The 15,501-nt window shown below is 44.6% G+C and overlaps 1 protein-coding gene across 1 annotated transcript in view; it reads right to left on the minus strand.

The window, feature by feature from the left end:
- Positions 1–3,413: 3,413 nt before the first annotated feature.
- LOC136588595 (beta-1,4 N-acetylgalactosaminyltransferase 2-like) overlaps positions 3,414–15,501 on the minus strand; it is a 46,254-nt gene continuing 34,166 nt past the window's right edge. The window contains exons 7-10 of the mRNA XM_066587944.1: positions 14,030–14,217; positions 13,556–13,696; positions 4,745–4,967; positions 3,414–4,225 (exon numbers count right to left, since the gene is read on the minus strand). Of these exons, the coding sequence (XP_066444041.1) occupies positions 4,014–4,225; positions 4,745–4,967; positions 13,556–13,696; positions 14,030–14,217 (764 nt within the window). The 3' untranslated portion in view covers positions 3,414–4,013. The remainder of the gene's footprint in view (positions 4,226–4,744; positions 4,968–13,555; positions 13,697–14,029; positions 14,218–15,501) is intronic.

A 15,501-nucleotide genomic window follows, 5' to 3' on the forward strand; every position in this document is an offset into this window, starting at 1 on the left:
GCGTGTGTGGCCAGAGGAGGAGGAGGAGGAGGATCCTGAAAGTGATCTTCCTAGTGAGGACAGCCATGTGTTGCGTACAGGTACCCTGGCACACATGGCTGACTTCATGTTAGGATGCCTTTCTCGTGACCCTCGCGTTACACGCATTCTGGTCACTACGGATTACTGGGTGTACACACTGCTCGACCCACGGTATAAGGAGAACCTTTCCACTCTCATTCCCGAAGAGGAAAGGGGTTCCAGAATGATGCTATACCACAGGGCGCTGGTGGACAAACTGATGGTAAACTTCCCATCCGACAGCGCTAGTGGCAGAAGGCGCAGTTCCGAGGGCCAGGTAGCAGGGGAGGCGCAGAGATCAGGCAGCATGTACAGCGCAGGCAGGGGAACATTCTCCAAGGCCTTTGCCAGCTTTCTGGCTCCCCAGCAAGACTGTGTCACCGCTCCCCAGTCAAGGCTGAGTTGGCGGGAGCACTGTAAAAGGATGGTGAGGGAGTACGTAGCCAATCGCACGACCGTCCTCGGTGACGCCTCTGCCCCCTACAACTACTGGGTGTCGAAGCTGGACACGTGGCCTGAACTCGCGCTGTATGCCCTGGAGGTGCTTGCTTGTCCTGCGGCTAGCGTCTTGTCAGAGAGGGTGTTTAGTGCGGCTGGGGGAATCATCACGGATAAGCGTACCCGCCTGTCAACCGACAGTGCCGACAGGCTTACACTCATCAAGATGAACAAAGCCTGGATTTCCCCAGACTTCTCTTCTCCACCAGCGGACAGCAGCGATACCTAAACAATACGTAGGCTGCACCCGCGGATGGAAGCATCGTTCTCTATCACCATCAAAAACGGGGACATTTTTGCTTCATCAATCTGTGTATAATATTCCTCCTCCTCCTCCTGCTCCTCCTCCTGAAACCTCACATAATCACGCCGAACGGGCAATTTTTCTTAGGCCCACAAGGCTCAGTCATATAATTTTTCTAAACAATTTTTATACGTTTCAATGCTCATTAAAGCGTTGAAACTTTCACCTGAACCAATTTTTCTTTTAACTGGGCTGCCTCCAGGCCTAGTTACCAATTAAGCCACATTAACCAAAGCGATTAATGGGTTTCACCTGCCCTCTTGGTTGGGCATGGGCAATTATTCTCAGGTACATTAGTACTGTTGGTACACCAATTTTTGGGGGCCCTCGCCTACAGTGTAATCCAATTAATTTTTAGCCCACCTGCATTACAGCTGACGTTACATCAGCTGTGTTGGGCACTGCAATGGGATATATTTATGTACCGCCGGTGGGTTCCAGGGAGCCACCCATGCCGTGGGTCCACACGGAGTTGTAACTGCATGTGTCCACTTCTAAAGAACCCCAGTCTGACTGGGGCATGCAGTGTGGGCCAAAGCCCACTTGCATTAAACATGACATTACCTCAGCTGTGATGGGCACTGCAATGGGATACATTAATGTACAGCCGGTGGGTTTCAGGGAGCCACCCATGCTGTGGGTGCACACGGAATTCCCGTTGCGGAGTTGTACCTGCCTGTGACTATTTATAAAAAAACGCAGTCTGACTGGGGCATGCAGACACCTTGACAGAATGAATAGTGTGTGGTACATAGGTTCCCCATTGCTATGCCCACGTGTGCAGCTCCTGATGGCGGTGGCACAGGATTATATTTCTCATTGCTTCTGTATGGCATTGTGGGCTATCGCCCCGCCCCTTTTAAAGAGGGTCGCTGCCTAGCCGTGCCAACCCTCTGCAGTGTGTGCCTGCGGTTCCTCCTCATGGCAGACGCACTTATTAATAGACATGAGGGTGGTGTGGCATGAGTGCAGCTGAAGACTGCGCAGGGACACTTTGGTGTGCGCTGTGGACACTGCGTCGTGCGGGGGGGGGGGGGGTTGCGCAGCATGTAACCCAGGAGAAGTGGCAGCGGAGTGTCATGCAGGCAGTGATTGTGCTTTGTTGGAGGTAGTGTGGTGCTTAGCTAAGGTATGCCATGCTAATGAGGGCTTTTCAGAAGTAAAAGTTGTTGGGGGGGGGGCACTCTTGCCGCTATTGTGGCTTAATAGTGGGACCTGTGAACTTGAGATGCAGCCCAACATGTAGCCCCTCGCCTGCCCTATCCGTTGCTGTGTCGTTCCCATCACTTTCTTGAATTGCCCAGATTTTCACAAATGAAAACCTTAGCGAGCATCGGCGATATACAAAAATGCTCGGGTCGCCCATTGACTTCAATGGGGTTCGTTACTCGAAACGAACCCTCGAGCATCGCGATAATTTCGTCCCGAGTAACGAGCACCCGAGCATTTTGGTGCTCGCTCATCTCTAATGATGATATATTTTTATCTAAAAGTAATATTATTTCAAAATTTCTCTAAAACCTCATTAAGACCAAAAGGGGATAAAGTGTTCATTCTAAAAATCCAAAACATCTCTCGTGTTCTCAGTTTAGCGAAAGAGTATGTATGGATTTATTCTAGTGGGGTTACTTTCATATCTTTTGGATTTTTATTGTGTTTCTCCAAAAAATGACGTGAAACACTGTGTTTCGAGTAACCCGTTGCTATATTGAACCTACGTTGGTTTAATCTTACATTTAAAGTGTTCGTAGTGCGTCCCATATATTGAAGTCCGCACGGGCATTCAATTAGGTATATGATAAATTTAGAGCAACAATTTAAAAATTGATTAATTTTAATACATTTTTGTTCTTTTGGACAATATACCTCTTTTCTCCCCTGTGTGATGTTATTGCAACACTTGCATTTCTTTCTACCGCAACAGTATACTGCTGTCACTAGAGGTTTATTAATAGCTGATTTAACAGTGGATCTGTTCTAAATAAGAAGGTCTACAGCAGGAGCGTGGAAGGAAGCTTCTTTTTTCTTGAAAACATTTCTTATTTAACCCATTGAAAAAAAAAATTTTCTTTGGGGTTTTTTCTTTCCTGCGGCTCTCCTTCTCCACCGAAGGATATCTGGAGATCCTCTGCATATTCTACAGGCACACTCGGACCACAGGTGCAGGCGGGGTGTCCCTGACTATCCCACGATGTGCACCAGGTGAGTTATTTGATTTTTTAACCATAGGGGGGGGGGGGGGGGCGGATCGTTGTTCCAGTTTGCTGTCAGAATTTAAAGAGTTAACAGCTCCGATAAGCAGCGTGGTCTATCAGAGCTGTTATCGACATGTTCCGCCTGTAAGAAACAGTAACTGTACGTCCTGTAGCGTTAAGGGGTTAAAGATATATTAAGACATTAATCAGCGCAGTAATTAGTGCCCATTAAGCTAAAAGAAATAAGTGGTTTTTAAGAGCAGATATTCACTTTAAAGCCAGGATTGACAAGAGTAATGAATCTCTAAGCCATACAGGACACTTAAAAATATGCAACAATTTATGAATAGCAAAAATCTATTAACATTATAATTTATTATCTATAAATAGATCGTAATCATGGTGACCAATCACATTTCGCATATACAAATGAAAAATGGGAAAACAAAGATAGTTCCCCAAGACCAAAAGCATTAATCTTCTTGACCCATGGATGATGGCCAAACCATATGTGGGGAATGAAGGGTGCTTTCATATCACCGTTCCATTGCCTATGCTACCGTGTTTCCCCAAAAATAAGACAGTGTCTTATATTAATTTTTGTTCAAAAAGGTTTGACTTTTTTACATGTATAGCTCCCTGGACACTATTTAAATTGACTTTTTTAAATTAACTGTTAGCAGGGTTTAATTTTGGAGTAGGGCTTATATTTCAAACATCCTCAAAAAGCCTGAAAAATCATTTAGCATCCTCAAAAATTCTGGAAAATCATGCTATGTCTTATTTTCCGGCTATGTCTTATTTTTAGGGAAACAGGATAGTATGGACATATCTACAGCCAGGTAAACCTGCTTGTTTGCTGCAGGTAGATGTATGACAGCAGCAATAATGGAGAATTCCTTCAAGTAGACTTCAGTACATTACAGTACAACAAAGAAGATGATCATGTTGAGAGATTAACGCCTGGTAAAACAGCTCAGCCGATTCTTAAAGTGTAGCAGTTCAAACTTAAACTTCTGGAGCTCTGCAGTATCTTGCCGGAATAAAGTGTAATTATGCAATTTTTCCGCTGTTTTTTTATCTTTTGGATTCTCCATTTTCTGGTGTCCAATAGAAACATGACTACAGGATCCAACTCTCAGACGTCCCAAACCATCTATAAAGAATTCTGCAAGTGCAAGAAAAAAAAAAATATTATACAGAGTAAGGAAAATAATGCACTAGGCGTCGAGACAAGAAATGCAAGTGCTCCTATGCTGGTGGCAGGGAACCGATCAGGCTATCTAGATGTGGGGCTGCAGATCATTACTGTGTAATGCGAGATGGGCCAGGAGACAAGTATGTTGTGTGTCTAATCAAAAGTTCCTCCATTCAGCAGCCTCCGAGCCCCTATAGATCTTTTTAATAAAATTGTTCTATAATGCATTTGGTGATAATGAAAGCTGTAATTTGAAGTGCTTGGGTCCCAATGCAACATCTGTAAAAGCTGTCCCCATGTGCCATGTGTTCTCTTCTGTAGCAGATGGGTCTATAGACCCCCTCAGGGCCTGGGTGTGATTGCTACCTCTGCATCCACTGTAGCTATGCCCCTGGCTATAAAACCTGATGGCACTGGAAACCACTTTTATCTTCTGGCTCTTCTAGCGCTAAAAGTAATACAAGATTGTTTACAAAATGTGACAATTACCAGTATGTGCCACTCGGCTTAATTTTGGGTCAAATCCAACACCAAGAATTCGGTTTGTGTGGGCCAGGAAGAAGTTTACCACCCCACCAGCCAGGATGCAGTTAGGGAAGCCTGGGATTGTATGGTAACCTCCTCCCCTCCAATGTAAACAATCACCATCATCTCCACCTTCTTCCAAAATGAGCTTGAAGCTGAAATGGTTTCCAGCAACGTTACCTCCTACCTGTATAAAAGACAAACCGGACAGAAAGTCTGTCAATGCATCATCCAGTCCTAAAATTGGAAAAATCAAGAGAGGAATGTTGAGGAAAGGGAGTGCACGGGGGAACAGGAATATAAGGGGATAAATTAGAAGGCTACTAAAAATAGTGGGAATTAACCCCTTAATGACATGGCAATTTTTGGTTTTTGCATGCTGTGTTCCATATATTACTTTATATTACTAGCTTTCACTATTGAGTTACAGAGAGGCACATAGGACAAAATGGAGCAAGTGGTAAGATGGCAGCCTCTTGCTCCATTTTGTCCTATGTGCCACTCCGTAGCTTAATAGTGAAAGCTAGGTAATATATGGAACGCAGCGTGCATTCCACCACGACGCTCGTCCCTTCACTCAATACAATGCCCACTGTCACATGACAGCCATATACATGATGCAGTGACGTCACTAGTAGCTGCGCCCCCCCATACGAGCATCGGGGTGTGACAGCAGCCCAGGATGTAGCTGTACGGGATCACTTTTTAGGAAAGGTGCCGCCGAGTACAGAAACGCTTTGCTCTTTTTTGAATAAAGGTTTATTCTGTACCAGATCCTGACTATTTGTGTGGATCTACACTATATCGCTGGACTGGACACTTCAAGGAGGGGGCTTCTGATTCTCATATCCTCCTCCTTCAGAGTAAGTGCTGTTTTAGGTTTTATCTATCGGCATTGCATTACATGTCACCCGCAAGCATTCCAGGAGCGCAGGACGTTTTTTTATTAATGATTTTTCTTTTGTTGTCAGAAATAAAATACGATACATAGGGCTGGAAAAGGGTTCCCACTTTTTTTGGGGTGCAAGCTAGCTTCAAACGGAATAACAAAGGTATTCTAGATTGGTTGTTATGGATGAACAGCTTGTTTCACACGGACAGTTTATCAAGGAACTTGTCTTTAGCAACTTTTCTGTCCCCTACTAATCTAGGCCTCAGGTTCAAGATGAAGGCAGAATAGCATCAAAGCAGCTTGACTGGACTCAGTAAGCAGAAAAAAAGGGTAGCCTATTTGGCTGGTGATACACAAGCATATTCTGGCCGCAGTTGTGTTTCAAAATATTTTATTGAACGGGTTGCATTTTTTAACATACTAAAAAGCTTTAACAATTTCCCCACGCAACTGGTCTCTTACAATATGCTAAATAACCCTTTGCAATCCAATTTTGGATTCAGGGTTTCCTAGGGGCTTTTCTCTTTCGGCCATTATACAATGGCACAATCTGCTAGCTAGAGCCAATACTGCGGTATGGGACACGCCAAAGAGGCCCCCGACAACAGAGCGGCCAGCAATATACAGTATGAATACCCTGCTGGACGTCTTCCGACATCTGAGCTGCACAGGATTCAATCAGAATGTCTTCAGACGTCAGACAGTGGATAGGAAAGGGTTAATGTCCACACTCATTGCCGCAAAATACTGTGATAGATTAACAGCTCTTTCTTCCTCCTTTCTCCTCTCCCCTGAACCCATGCTTAGGGTGTACTAGAAGGCCAATATTTTTTATTTTTTTTATTTACCCCCTCCTTCCCTCCCCGCCTGGCCACCACTGTAGATTGTATTCTTGTGGACTTCTACCCCCAGTGGTCAGTTCTGATATCCCTTTCTCAGGCGCTAATTAGTCGGTTTAGACCGGGTATTTCTAGGGAGGCGGCCCATGATTGCCAGATTTTGAAGAAAATCTTCATTTTGTCCTCCCGCATGGCTGACAGCTTTTAGTATAACAAATCAAGACTTGTGGCAGCATGTAGAGGTGCAAATAAATTCCAAATCTTTATTCCTCCATAGTCCGAAATGCCACGTTTCGACCTCTGTTCAGGTCTCTATCAAGCTTTTTGTATAACATATTTCTTTAGATTCTTGTAATAATTGGGCTAAATGCAAGCGTAGGCCTAAGCCATTGGGAAGCAATAAGAATTCTAGTTGCCATGCAGATGTGTTGTGAAAGTTTGTGCTGTTGGTTATTAAAGCTTAGGGTTTTGTCTACCAGGAGGCAACTTGACCAAGAAAAAGGAAACGGTTTGCCCAGCACCTTAGAGGTTAGCCACCCGCCTCCAGAGAGGCTTTACCCCCAGATTTAGCAAGCGTGACTTGATGACTACCTTTTGAGATAAATTTACAGCAATGCTTCCATCAGGGAGATTCCCAGCGCTGCATAAAAAGGGAGCTTAGCCTCAGGTGGGAGTTGGTTCATGTTAGTGTACATGTGGGATATCGTATCTGTCTGCAGTGGGGACCCCTTGCAGGTTCTCTGAAATGCTGTAGGGATAGTAGGGGTGTTAATGGAGCCTACTAGGGAACGGAGTAAGCTGTTTATTTGCCACAATTCAAACCAGAGATGTTCTGGAATTGAATATTTTTCTACCAATTGCTGTGGTGTGAGGAGTTTATAATGCGGCATGAAATTATATAATAAAGGTAATGCCTCTAGTCCACCACCATGGAAAACTGTCTTTCTTGGTGCTCAGTATAAACTTTTGATTAGGGATGACAGGACGTAGTGAGTGGAGAGGCGACATTATAGAGTACTTAAACTCATTTCTCCTCCAAATCAAAAACAGGTGGTAGGTTAGCGGTGACAGATGTTGGATGGATATGGGCTTTATAATTTTATCCTTGAAAGGTGCTCCGAGATCCACCAGAGCCAGAAAGGCGGCCTCCAAGTCTACCGATAGAGGACCCCTTGGACCTGCAAAAATGAAGGGGGGGGGGGGAAGAATTTGTGACATCTGAGCTACTAGATAGTATTTTCACAGGTTAGGGACTGATAGGTGTTAGGTGAACTGTTCAGACACAATCTTCTGCGTCTGGCAAATATGGCCGTCGTCCCATTCTCTGTTCCCTCAGCTTATATTCACTCTCTTCCAGCACTTCTAGGGTTAATAGCTTCTGGTCTCCTGCTCAGCTGATGCTCCTTTTCTAAATCATTGTATTTTTAGCCTGCTAACCAAAATATTAAGGCTGACGCATTATCCAGAGCATTTGACTGTAACAACACTGAAGAGGCTCCACAGTACATCATTGAACCTGCCAGATTGGTGATCGTAGCTCCTGTTCAAATTAAGGATATCCCGCCAGGGAAGATGTACATGCCTGAGGCCAAGAGGAGAAGTGTCCTATCGTGGGGTCACTGTTCCAAATTAGCTGGTCATTCTGGGCAACGCAAGACTAGCGAGTTAATTCGCTGTCATTACTGGCGGCTGTCCATTATAAAGGATATCTGTGATTTTGTGTCCTCCTGTGCCTCCTGCGCCCAGTATAAACCACAGAAACTGGGCTCTTATGTCCATTACCCATACCTGAAGCTTCATGGCAGCATATTGCCATGGACTTTATTACAGACTTACCGCCGTCCAGTGGCTGTATTGTTATATGGTTAGTAGTGGACCGATTTTCTAAAATGCTCCATTTTGTGCCTCTTCCCGCTTTACCATCTACCAGTCAACTTGCCGAGAAATCCATTGATCACATTTTCCACCTCAATGGCTTTCCTAATCATATTGTGTCAGATAGAGGGGTGCAATTTACATCTAAATTTTGGAGATCTCTTTGTAAATTGATGGACATAGGATTAGACTTCTCTTCTGCTTATCACCCACAGTCTAACGGGCAGGTGGAGCATACCGACCAGATCCTGACTGGATATCTCCGTCATTTTACCAATGCTCAACAGGATGATTGAGTCAGTCTTCTGTCCCAGGGTGGAGTTTTCTCATAACCAGCATGTCAGGTGACTCCACTAAGACTTCTGCCTTCTTCATAGCATATGCGCATCAACCCAGAGTTCCCCTGCCAGTCTCCACGACTTCTGAGGTTCCAGCAGCTGCTTCTTCAGCAGAGAGTTTTGCAATGATTTGTCAGGAGACCAAGGTTAATCTGGAGAAGTCAATCGCTTCCATGAAGAGGTTTACTGCTTGCAGGAGTCGGTCCTCCCCACAGTTTGTCCCAGGGGACAAAATGTGGCTTTCCTCCAAATATATAAGGCTGAAAGTTCCATCTTATAAGCTCGCCCCATGATTTCTGGGTCCGTATGAAGTGTTGGAGAGAAATAATTCTGTTTGTTACAGGCTGCGACTCCCACCCTCCCTGCGTATCCCCAACTCCTTCCATGTTTCTCTCCTCAAGCCACTTGTGCTCAATAGATTTTCCACAAATCCCAGACCAGATGCCACTTGGGTTAGTTTGGAGAACATCTTCAAGGTGAAAAATATTCTTGATGTTAAGAAGGTCAAGAACAAATCCTTTTACCTAGTGGATTGGAAGGATTACGGACCAAAGGAGAGATCATTGGAGCTATCTGAGATCATCAACGCTCCACGTTGGATTCAGGAATTTCTGCAGAGAATCAGTAGGAGGAAGAGGGGGCGTAAGGGGGGAGGTACTTTTAGGTGCACTGTTCAGACACAATCTTCCGCTTCTGTGTCTGGCAAAGATGGGCATCGTCCCATTCTCTCTGTTCCCTAAGCTTATATTCACTCTCTTCCAGCACTTCTAGGGTTAATAGCTTCTGGCCTCCTGTTCAGCTGATGCTCCTTTTCTAATCCCCATCCTATATAGCTGCCCTGGGCCTTTCAGACCTTGCTGCAGTGTTTTTGAGAGTTTGTTCTCTTCACTTCATGTACAGCCACTGCTTCGGCAGTTACCTTGCTACCTTATGTTCTGCTTGTGTTCGGTGTTCTTCATTCGTGTACTCTGTGGTCTGTTAATCACGTTGTCTGCTTCTGTGTTTATCCCTGTCAGCTTGTTTCTTCTTTGTTTCTGTACTCCCTGTTGTTGTTCTAGCTTTTGTTCTATAGGTGTTCTGGCCCACCAGGGTAAGTCAGCGCCTGGAAGAAGACAATGGGGTCGTCCTTATCAGGACGAGTTCTCTGCTTATAGGCAGGGGTTTCCCTCTCCTGGTTATCAGCTCAGGGCAAGATACCTTCCCTAGTTTCCATCCGTATACGGGGCTGTTCATCTGGTATCTTACCTCCCACGCGGTGGTTGGCTGTCAGCCATGCTGGATCGGATCTTCACCCACCCGGTAGGTTGACACAGTGGTTCCACATCCACAGTCCTTACAATAGGTCTCTCACTCGCTTATGGTAGTGCATAACTTTGTTTGATTCTGGCTCTTTTGTTTCTCCATATAAAATGGAAGATAATTTGTTGCATTTCCTTCATATCAGTTGTAGGGACCTCTATGGGTAAACATCTAAAAAGATATAAGAGGCGAGGCAGGACTGTCAACTTAATGAATTAATACATTAATTCTGTGTTGGCGTCCCCCTGTAGGTAAGTATATAACTTCTGTATGGCCAATATTTAATGCACGATGTATATTACAAAGTGCATGTATATGGCCATACAGAAGTGTTTAACTTTACTTTATTTTGCGGGACAACCCCTTTAAGTGAATAAGACAAAGACGTATTCAAAGAATTAAAAACATTAACACTCAATAAATAAATATTCATGTCAATGTAAAGCCTTGATCTAAGGTCACGGCATCACTTCTTCATCTGCCAGTTTCTGTGAATGGCATCTAGATAAGATGAGTAGAGATGAGCGAGTATACTCGCTAAGGCTAACTACTCGAGCGAGTAGTGCCTTAGCCGAGTATCCTCCCGCTCTTCTCTAAAGATTCGGGGGCCGGCGGGGAGCGGCGGGGGAGAGCGGGGAGGAACGGAGGGGAGATCTCTCTCTCCCTTTCTCCCCCCCGCTCCCCCCTGCTCACCGCCGCAACTCACCTGTCACCCGCGCTGGCAGCGGAATCTTTACAGACAAGCGGGAGGATACTCGGCTAAGGCACTACTCGCTCGAGTAGTTAGCCTTAGCGCGTATACTCGCTCATCTCTAAAGATGAGTTATCACATAAGTAAAATTTCCATGTGTTTAAAAGTTCATTGCTGTGCGGCAACACAGATAAGTGACTTTAAGTCCGAGCCAATGCAATTTTGAAAGATAAATTACCTGCTGAATACCTGCTGAATAAGTGTATGCAAAGGAAACTTTTCAGAGTGTTAACACCTTGCTATCACTTTCACAGATATGTAAATATAGAAACTTTTGTAACATCATCTGTGACATATTCAGTTTAATAGATTGAATAAATAAATGTTTCAGGTTAAAAAAAAAAAACTGAAAAAACCAACAACACAATAAGTAGCAAAAAGGAAATCATATTGTCATACCATGTTGGGCCTGGGGACCCAAGGAATTCCAAACTGAACGCGCCCCTAGATAAATATGAGGAGCACATTCAGAGTCTGGAAGAGAGTGGTCATCAAATTTCCCTGCCATGTCCCAGGGCATTATGTAAACATGTAATAACGAAAACAATAAATCTAGTCTTCCGTGGAAATCAGTCTAGGGACCCACTGATGATTCAGTTATGAGGTTCAGTGTTTACTTGTGGAGGACCTTTGGGGTGCCTCCTATGTCCACATGTGCCTTAGCCTCCAGAGGGCACAACGGAGGGAAACTACGGCAGCCCTGCATGTTCCAGGTGCTCTCTCATGAGGAGTATTAAGAGCTATATGTGTGCACACCGGGGAGAGTCCATGGTTATTCCTTGCACCCATGATCTGTGCCCATAAAAGGTTTAACTATGAATGAATGTGGACTAGAGTCTTTTGGCCTCAGTGGTGTCAAGCGTCTCGGGGCGTGTAGTGTAGCACCCTGGAGTAAGGTGCTGCATAACTTTACCAATTGGTTCCGCTGCTGTTTCCCTAAAAATAGGGCTTAGTGGAAGAAGTAAGACTGAAAGACCTAAATGTTATCAACAAAACTTTAAATAGCAAAAGGTAAAGTCAGAAGATAATAGCCTGTCTCAGACGACTGGGTCGCAATGCTCCGTAGGTATTGGGCTGCGACGATGGTTTCCCACAGTCATCCAGGACCACACTGGTCGCTGAGGTCTAAGAGGTCAACCATTCTCTTCTTCATAGAGATTCTCTGCTCCACCAGCATGCGTTTTCCTTCTTCCAGTGACCTGATAGTAAAGGATCTTTGATAGATACAGGTGGAGCTTTCCATTTGCTTTGCTCTTCTGTATCACATATTTGCTTGCTGTAGTGCCATGGTGATGGATCTCAGAGTTCGTTGTTTCACTAGAGTGGAAGGGGCGATGTCGGCATGAATCTGGATGGTACGGGACACCCCCAGCAGTGCAGCTAGAACTCAGGCAGCAGACATTTCAGAGTAGTGGAGTTTCAACATGATGCCTCTCAGGAGGTCAGGATTAGCAGGTTTAGTGCGGGCGCGGTGTACTCTATCGATGCAGAGAGACTCCTAAGCTACTTGAGGAAGGAGAGCTGAGAACAGATTGGTGGCAACTTTCTTCAGATTCACAATGGATTCAGGGAGACTTATATTTGTCCTTTTACTCCTGTTTTCGAGGTCTTCACATTTTAACTTAAAGGTCTCCACCCTTGCCGAATATTCATCCCACTTATCTCGTTCTTAGACTAGGGCATCGATAATCTCGTCTGTTTTCTATTCAAGGTCGTTTGTACGTTGGCCTAGATTGTTGATCTGCTTAGAAATGTCGCATACTGCTGTTTTGTAGCTTGTCCTGAAACAGTTTTTTGATGTGACTGAAGAGTGCTCAATCTAAGGTAGATTGTTCAGCGTTACGAGTCGGTACCTCTGGTTCACTAGATTTTTGACTATGAGGGTGGTTCCCTGAGTCAGAGCTATGTGGTGAGAATTCCTTTAGTCTGGGAAAGTTGAGTTGGGATCCCGAGAAGGGTTCTGGCAAGGTGCTCTGAGCGATCGAGGGTTTCGCTTTGTTCTGCCTACCATTATTTCTGGTCATACTGGCTCCAGGGCTAATTATGTTTGTCTCGATTATTGCAAGGTGAAGTTTTCATCTGAGTGGCTAGCATAGGGTCAGAGCACAGATCATGGGAAAACCGTGGTGATCCCATTAATTGTGAATGAGCTCCTCTGGTGTTGGGGGTCAGGATGTCTGTAGCGTAGTCAGCGGCAGGTGTTCAGACTGCTTGTCATGGAACTAGTTTCATTCTATAGCCTGACGAAAGGGGCGAGATATCCCCGAAAGCTTGCTGTAACATCATGCATTTTTGTTAGCCATTAAAAGGTATCATATCTACAAGATTACTTGGTTTCTCGCTCTGAGAACAATCAGGCCTCCTTTACACTAGGGGGCTTTTGCCTGGGTCTCACTGCGGTTCTCTGCAGTTTGGGGCTTTGATTTTGCCGGTACTGCTCCCTCCCCTCTTCCTCCTCCCCTGGGGTTTGTAGTACCTATTGGTGGTGGTGATGGGGCTCTGGAGTCCTGCTATGGAGTCAGGAATCAGCCGCGCGGGTGTCCCCGCAACTTTAGCCTGTGGCTTCACCCGGCTGCTTCAACCACTATTGGTTTCATTAGGAAAAAGCTAGCTATGGCACTTCTGCTCCTGTCCCGATGTTGAGATCTGGCCTGCTGAACTAAACCCCTTTAAGTGCGGCCTGGTGGGGCAACATTATACACACTGTCAGCTATAGAAAGACTTAGCCGTGAGACAATGAGCAATGTGGGATACATTAGAAACATTTCCTCAGCTTCTTACCAGATCCAGGTCAGTCGCCTCCAGCACATCCAGCAGCTTTTCAATTTTTGTGTTACTGGTAAAGAGGAAATCGTCATCCACCCAGAGGAAATACTTGGTTGTCACCTGAGACACTGCAAGATTCCTGCCTGCAAACCATCCCTACATAAGATGACAGGCATCACAACTCTTATTACATTTTGTACTTTAGAAACAAAGAAGTTCCATAAATTCTTTCAAATATTGATTTTACATAATATATCATATTATCTAAATATTTGTAGATATAGCAAATAAATCATCCAGAACCAGTAGTTGGAAAATTCCAAGTTGGCAAGCATGATATAGCATGCCTGGTAAGCCAGCGCTCCTTTATGTATAGTGTACAAGCTTTCACTGGTTGCCTAGGAGGAGGAGTAGACTGAGCTTGCTGCATCTGCACCACCTATAGATACATCATTGCATTTAGAAGTGCCTGCTTATGTACATACAAACCTTTGCGAATGGCATAATATATTGCTCTACATTGGGGTCATCAATCTTCTCAGGCGTTTCATTGTCGTCAGCCACAATGACTTTCACATCAGGATAATATTGGCGGATGCTCTTTAACATCGTCCGCAGATTGTCGTAGCGTAAAAAGGTCTTGGTGGTAATGGTGACCAGGTCACGAATTTTTCTTTCTGTAAACACAATATGCAAGTTCACCATGACACTCCATTATCTACGTATAATCTGTTATAGTCGACTAGATTTGTAAATGCTCTCTGGAATAGGGAAGCGGGGTGGTTTCTGGATAAAAATCAGATCTTTTCTGGCAAGAGTGGTAGATTGCTGGGGGGTTCAGTCGCAAGACCCACAGCAATTAGTCATTTACCAGAAGTTCCTCATGGGATAATCCATTTAAAATGGTGAAAAGAGGCAGGGGTTGGCCTTAAAAGGGGTATTCCCATCTCAGTGCTCCCTGGCTCAGATGAGAAACCCGGGTCTCATTTCCTGACCACCTCACTATATGTTACGGAAATAGCCAAGCACGGCAGCCTTACGCCGTTTCTGTAACTCCCATTGAAGTGAATGGTCGTTATGAAGCCTCATAGTACAACTTTCTACACTGATTGCATAACTCCAATGTTATGGAAAGAGGATAGCACACTGTGCTACACTGTTTCTGTGACACCCATTCACTTGGATGGAAGTTATTGAAATAGCACAAGGCGGTTTCCTGCAGGTGATTGGGAAACCAGCTGTGAGTTTCTCATCTCAGCCAGGAAGTGCCGAGATTGAAATACACCTTTAAAGGGAACCTGTTACCACCATCTCACCCCTAAAACTAACTTCACTTGAATGAAACATTAATTAACTCTAACGCCATCACTTTTCCTAACGAGAACATATACCTCCGCAATAATGTTTCAAATTTATCCTGTTCTGTATACAAATCAGCTGAGAAGAGTCATGCTGAGTCATGAGGTGCTGAGTTAACCTCACCCCTTTTCTCTTGATAAAAACAGTTTCCCATGTAACAGGTATATGATGAACTATATATAAGGGAAAGAGGCATGGTTAGCTCAGAAGCTTATCAATCTGTATGACATTTCTTGGAAAGATGACTCTTCTCTGCTGATTTGTATATGGGGATAACTTTGGAATCTAATTGCAGGGGTATGTAGTCTGATAAGAAAAAGAGATGGTATTAAAAAAGTAGTTGTTTTTTTATTCTCCACTGGCCAGTTAAGTTAGTTTAAGGGGTGACATGTGGTGTCAAGTTCCCTTTAAGAACCTGTGACCTATGGATCTGATGGCCTGTGTTAGATCTCAACCTATAGAAAGTCACATGCACCATTTACAGCTACATTCCCTAGTTAATGTACGTGTACCTCACAGAGGTGCGGGTTGGGTATGAAGCAGGCTCCAAATCTGAACCCACTCTATACTCATTGGGTTCCAGCTGTTTAAGGCAGCTGACA

The sequence above is a fragment of the Eleutherodactylus coqui genome, chromosome 13 (assembly GCF_035609145.1).
Source record: "Eleutherodactylus coqui strain aEleCoq1 chromosome 13, aEleCoq1.hap1, whole genome shotgun sequence".
Lineage (NCBI taxonomy): Eukaryota > Metazoa > Chordata > Amphibia > Anura > Eleutherodactylidae > Eleutherodactylus > Eleutherodactylus coqui.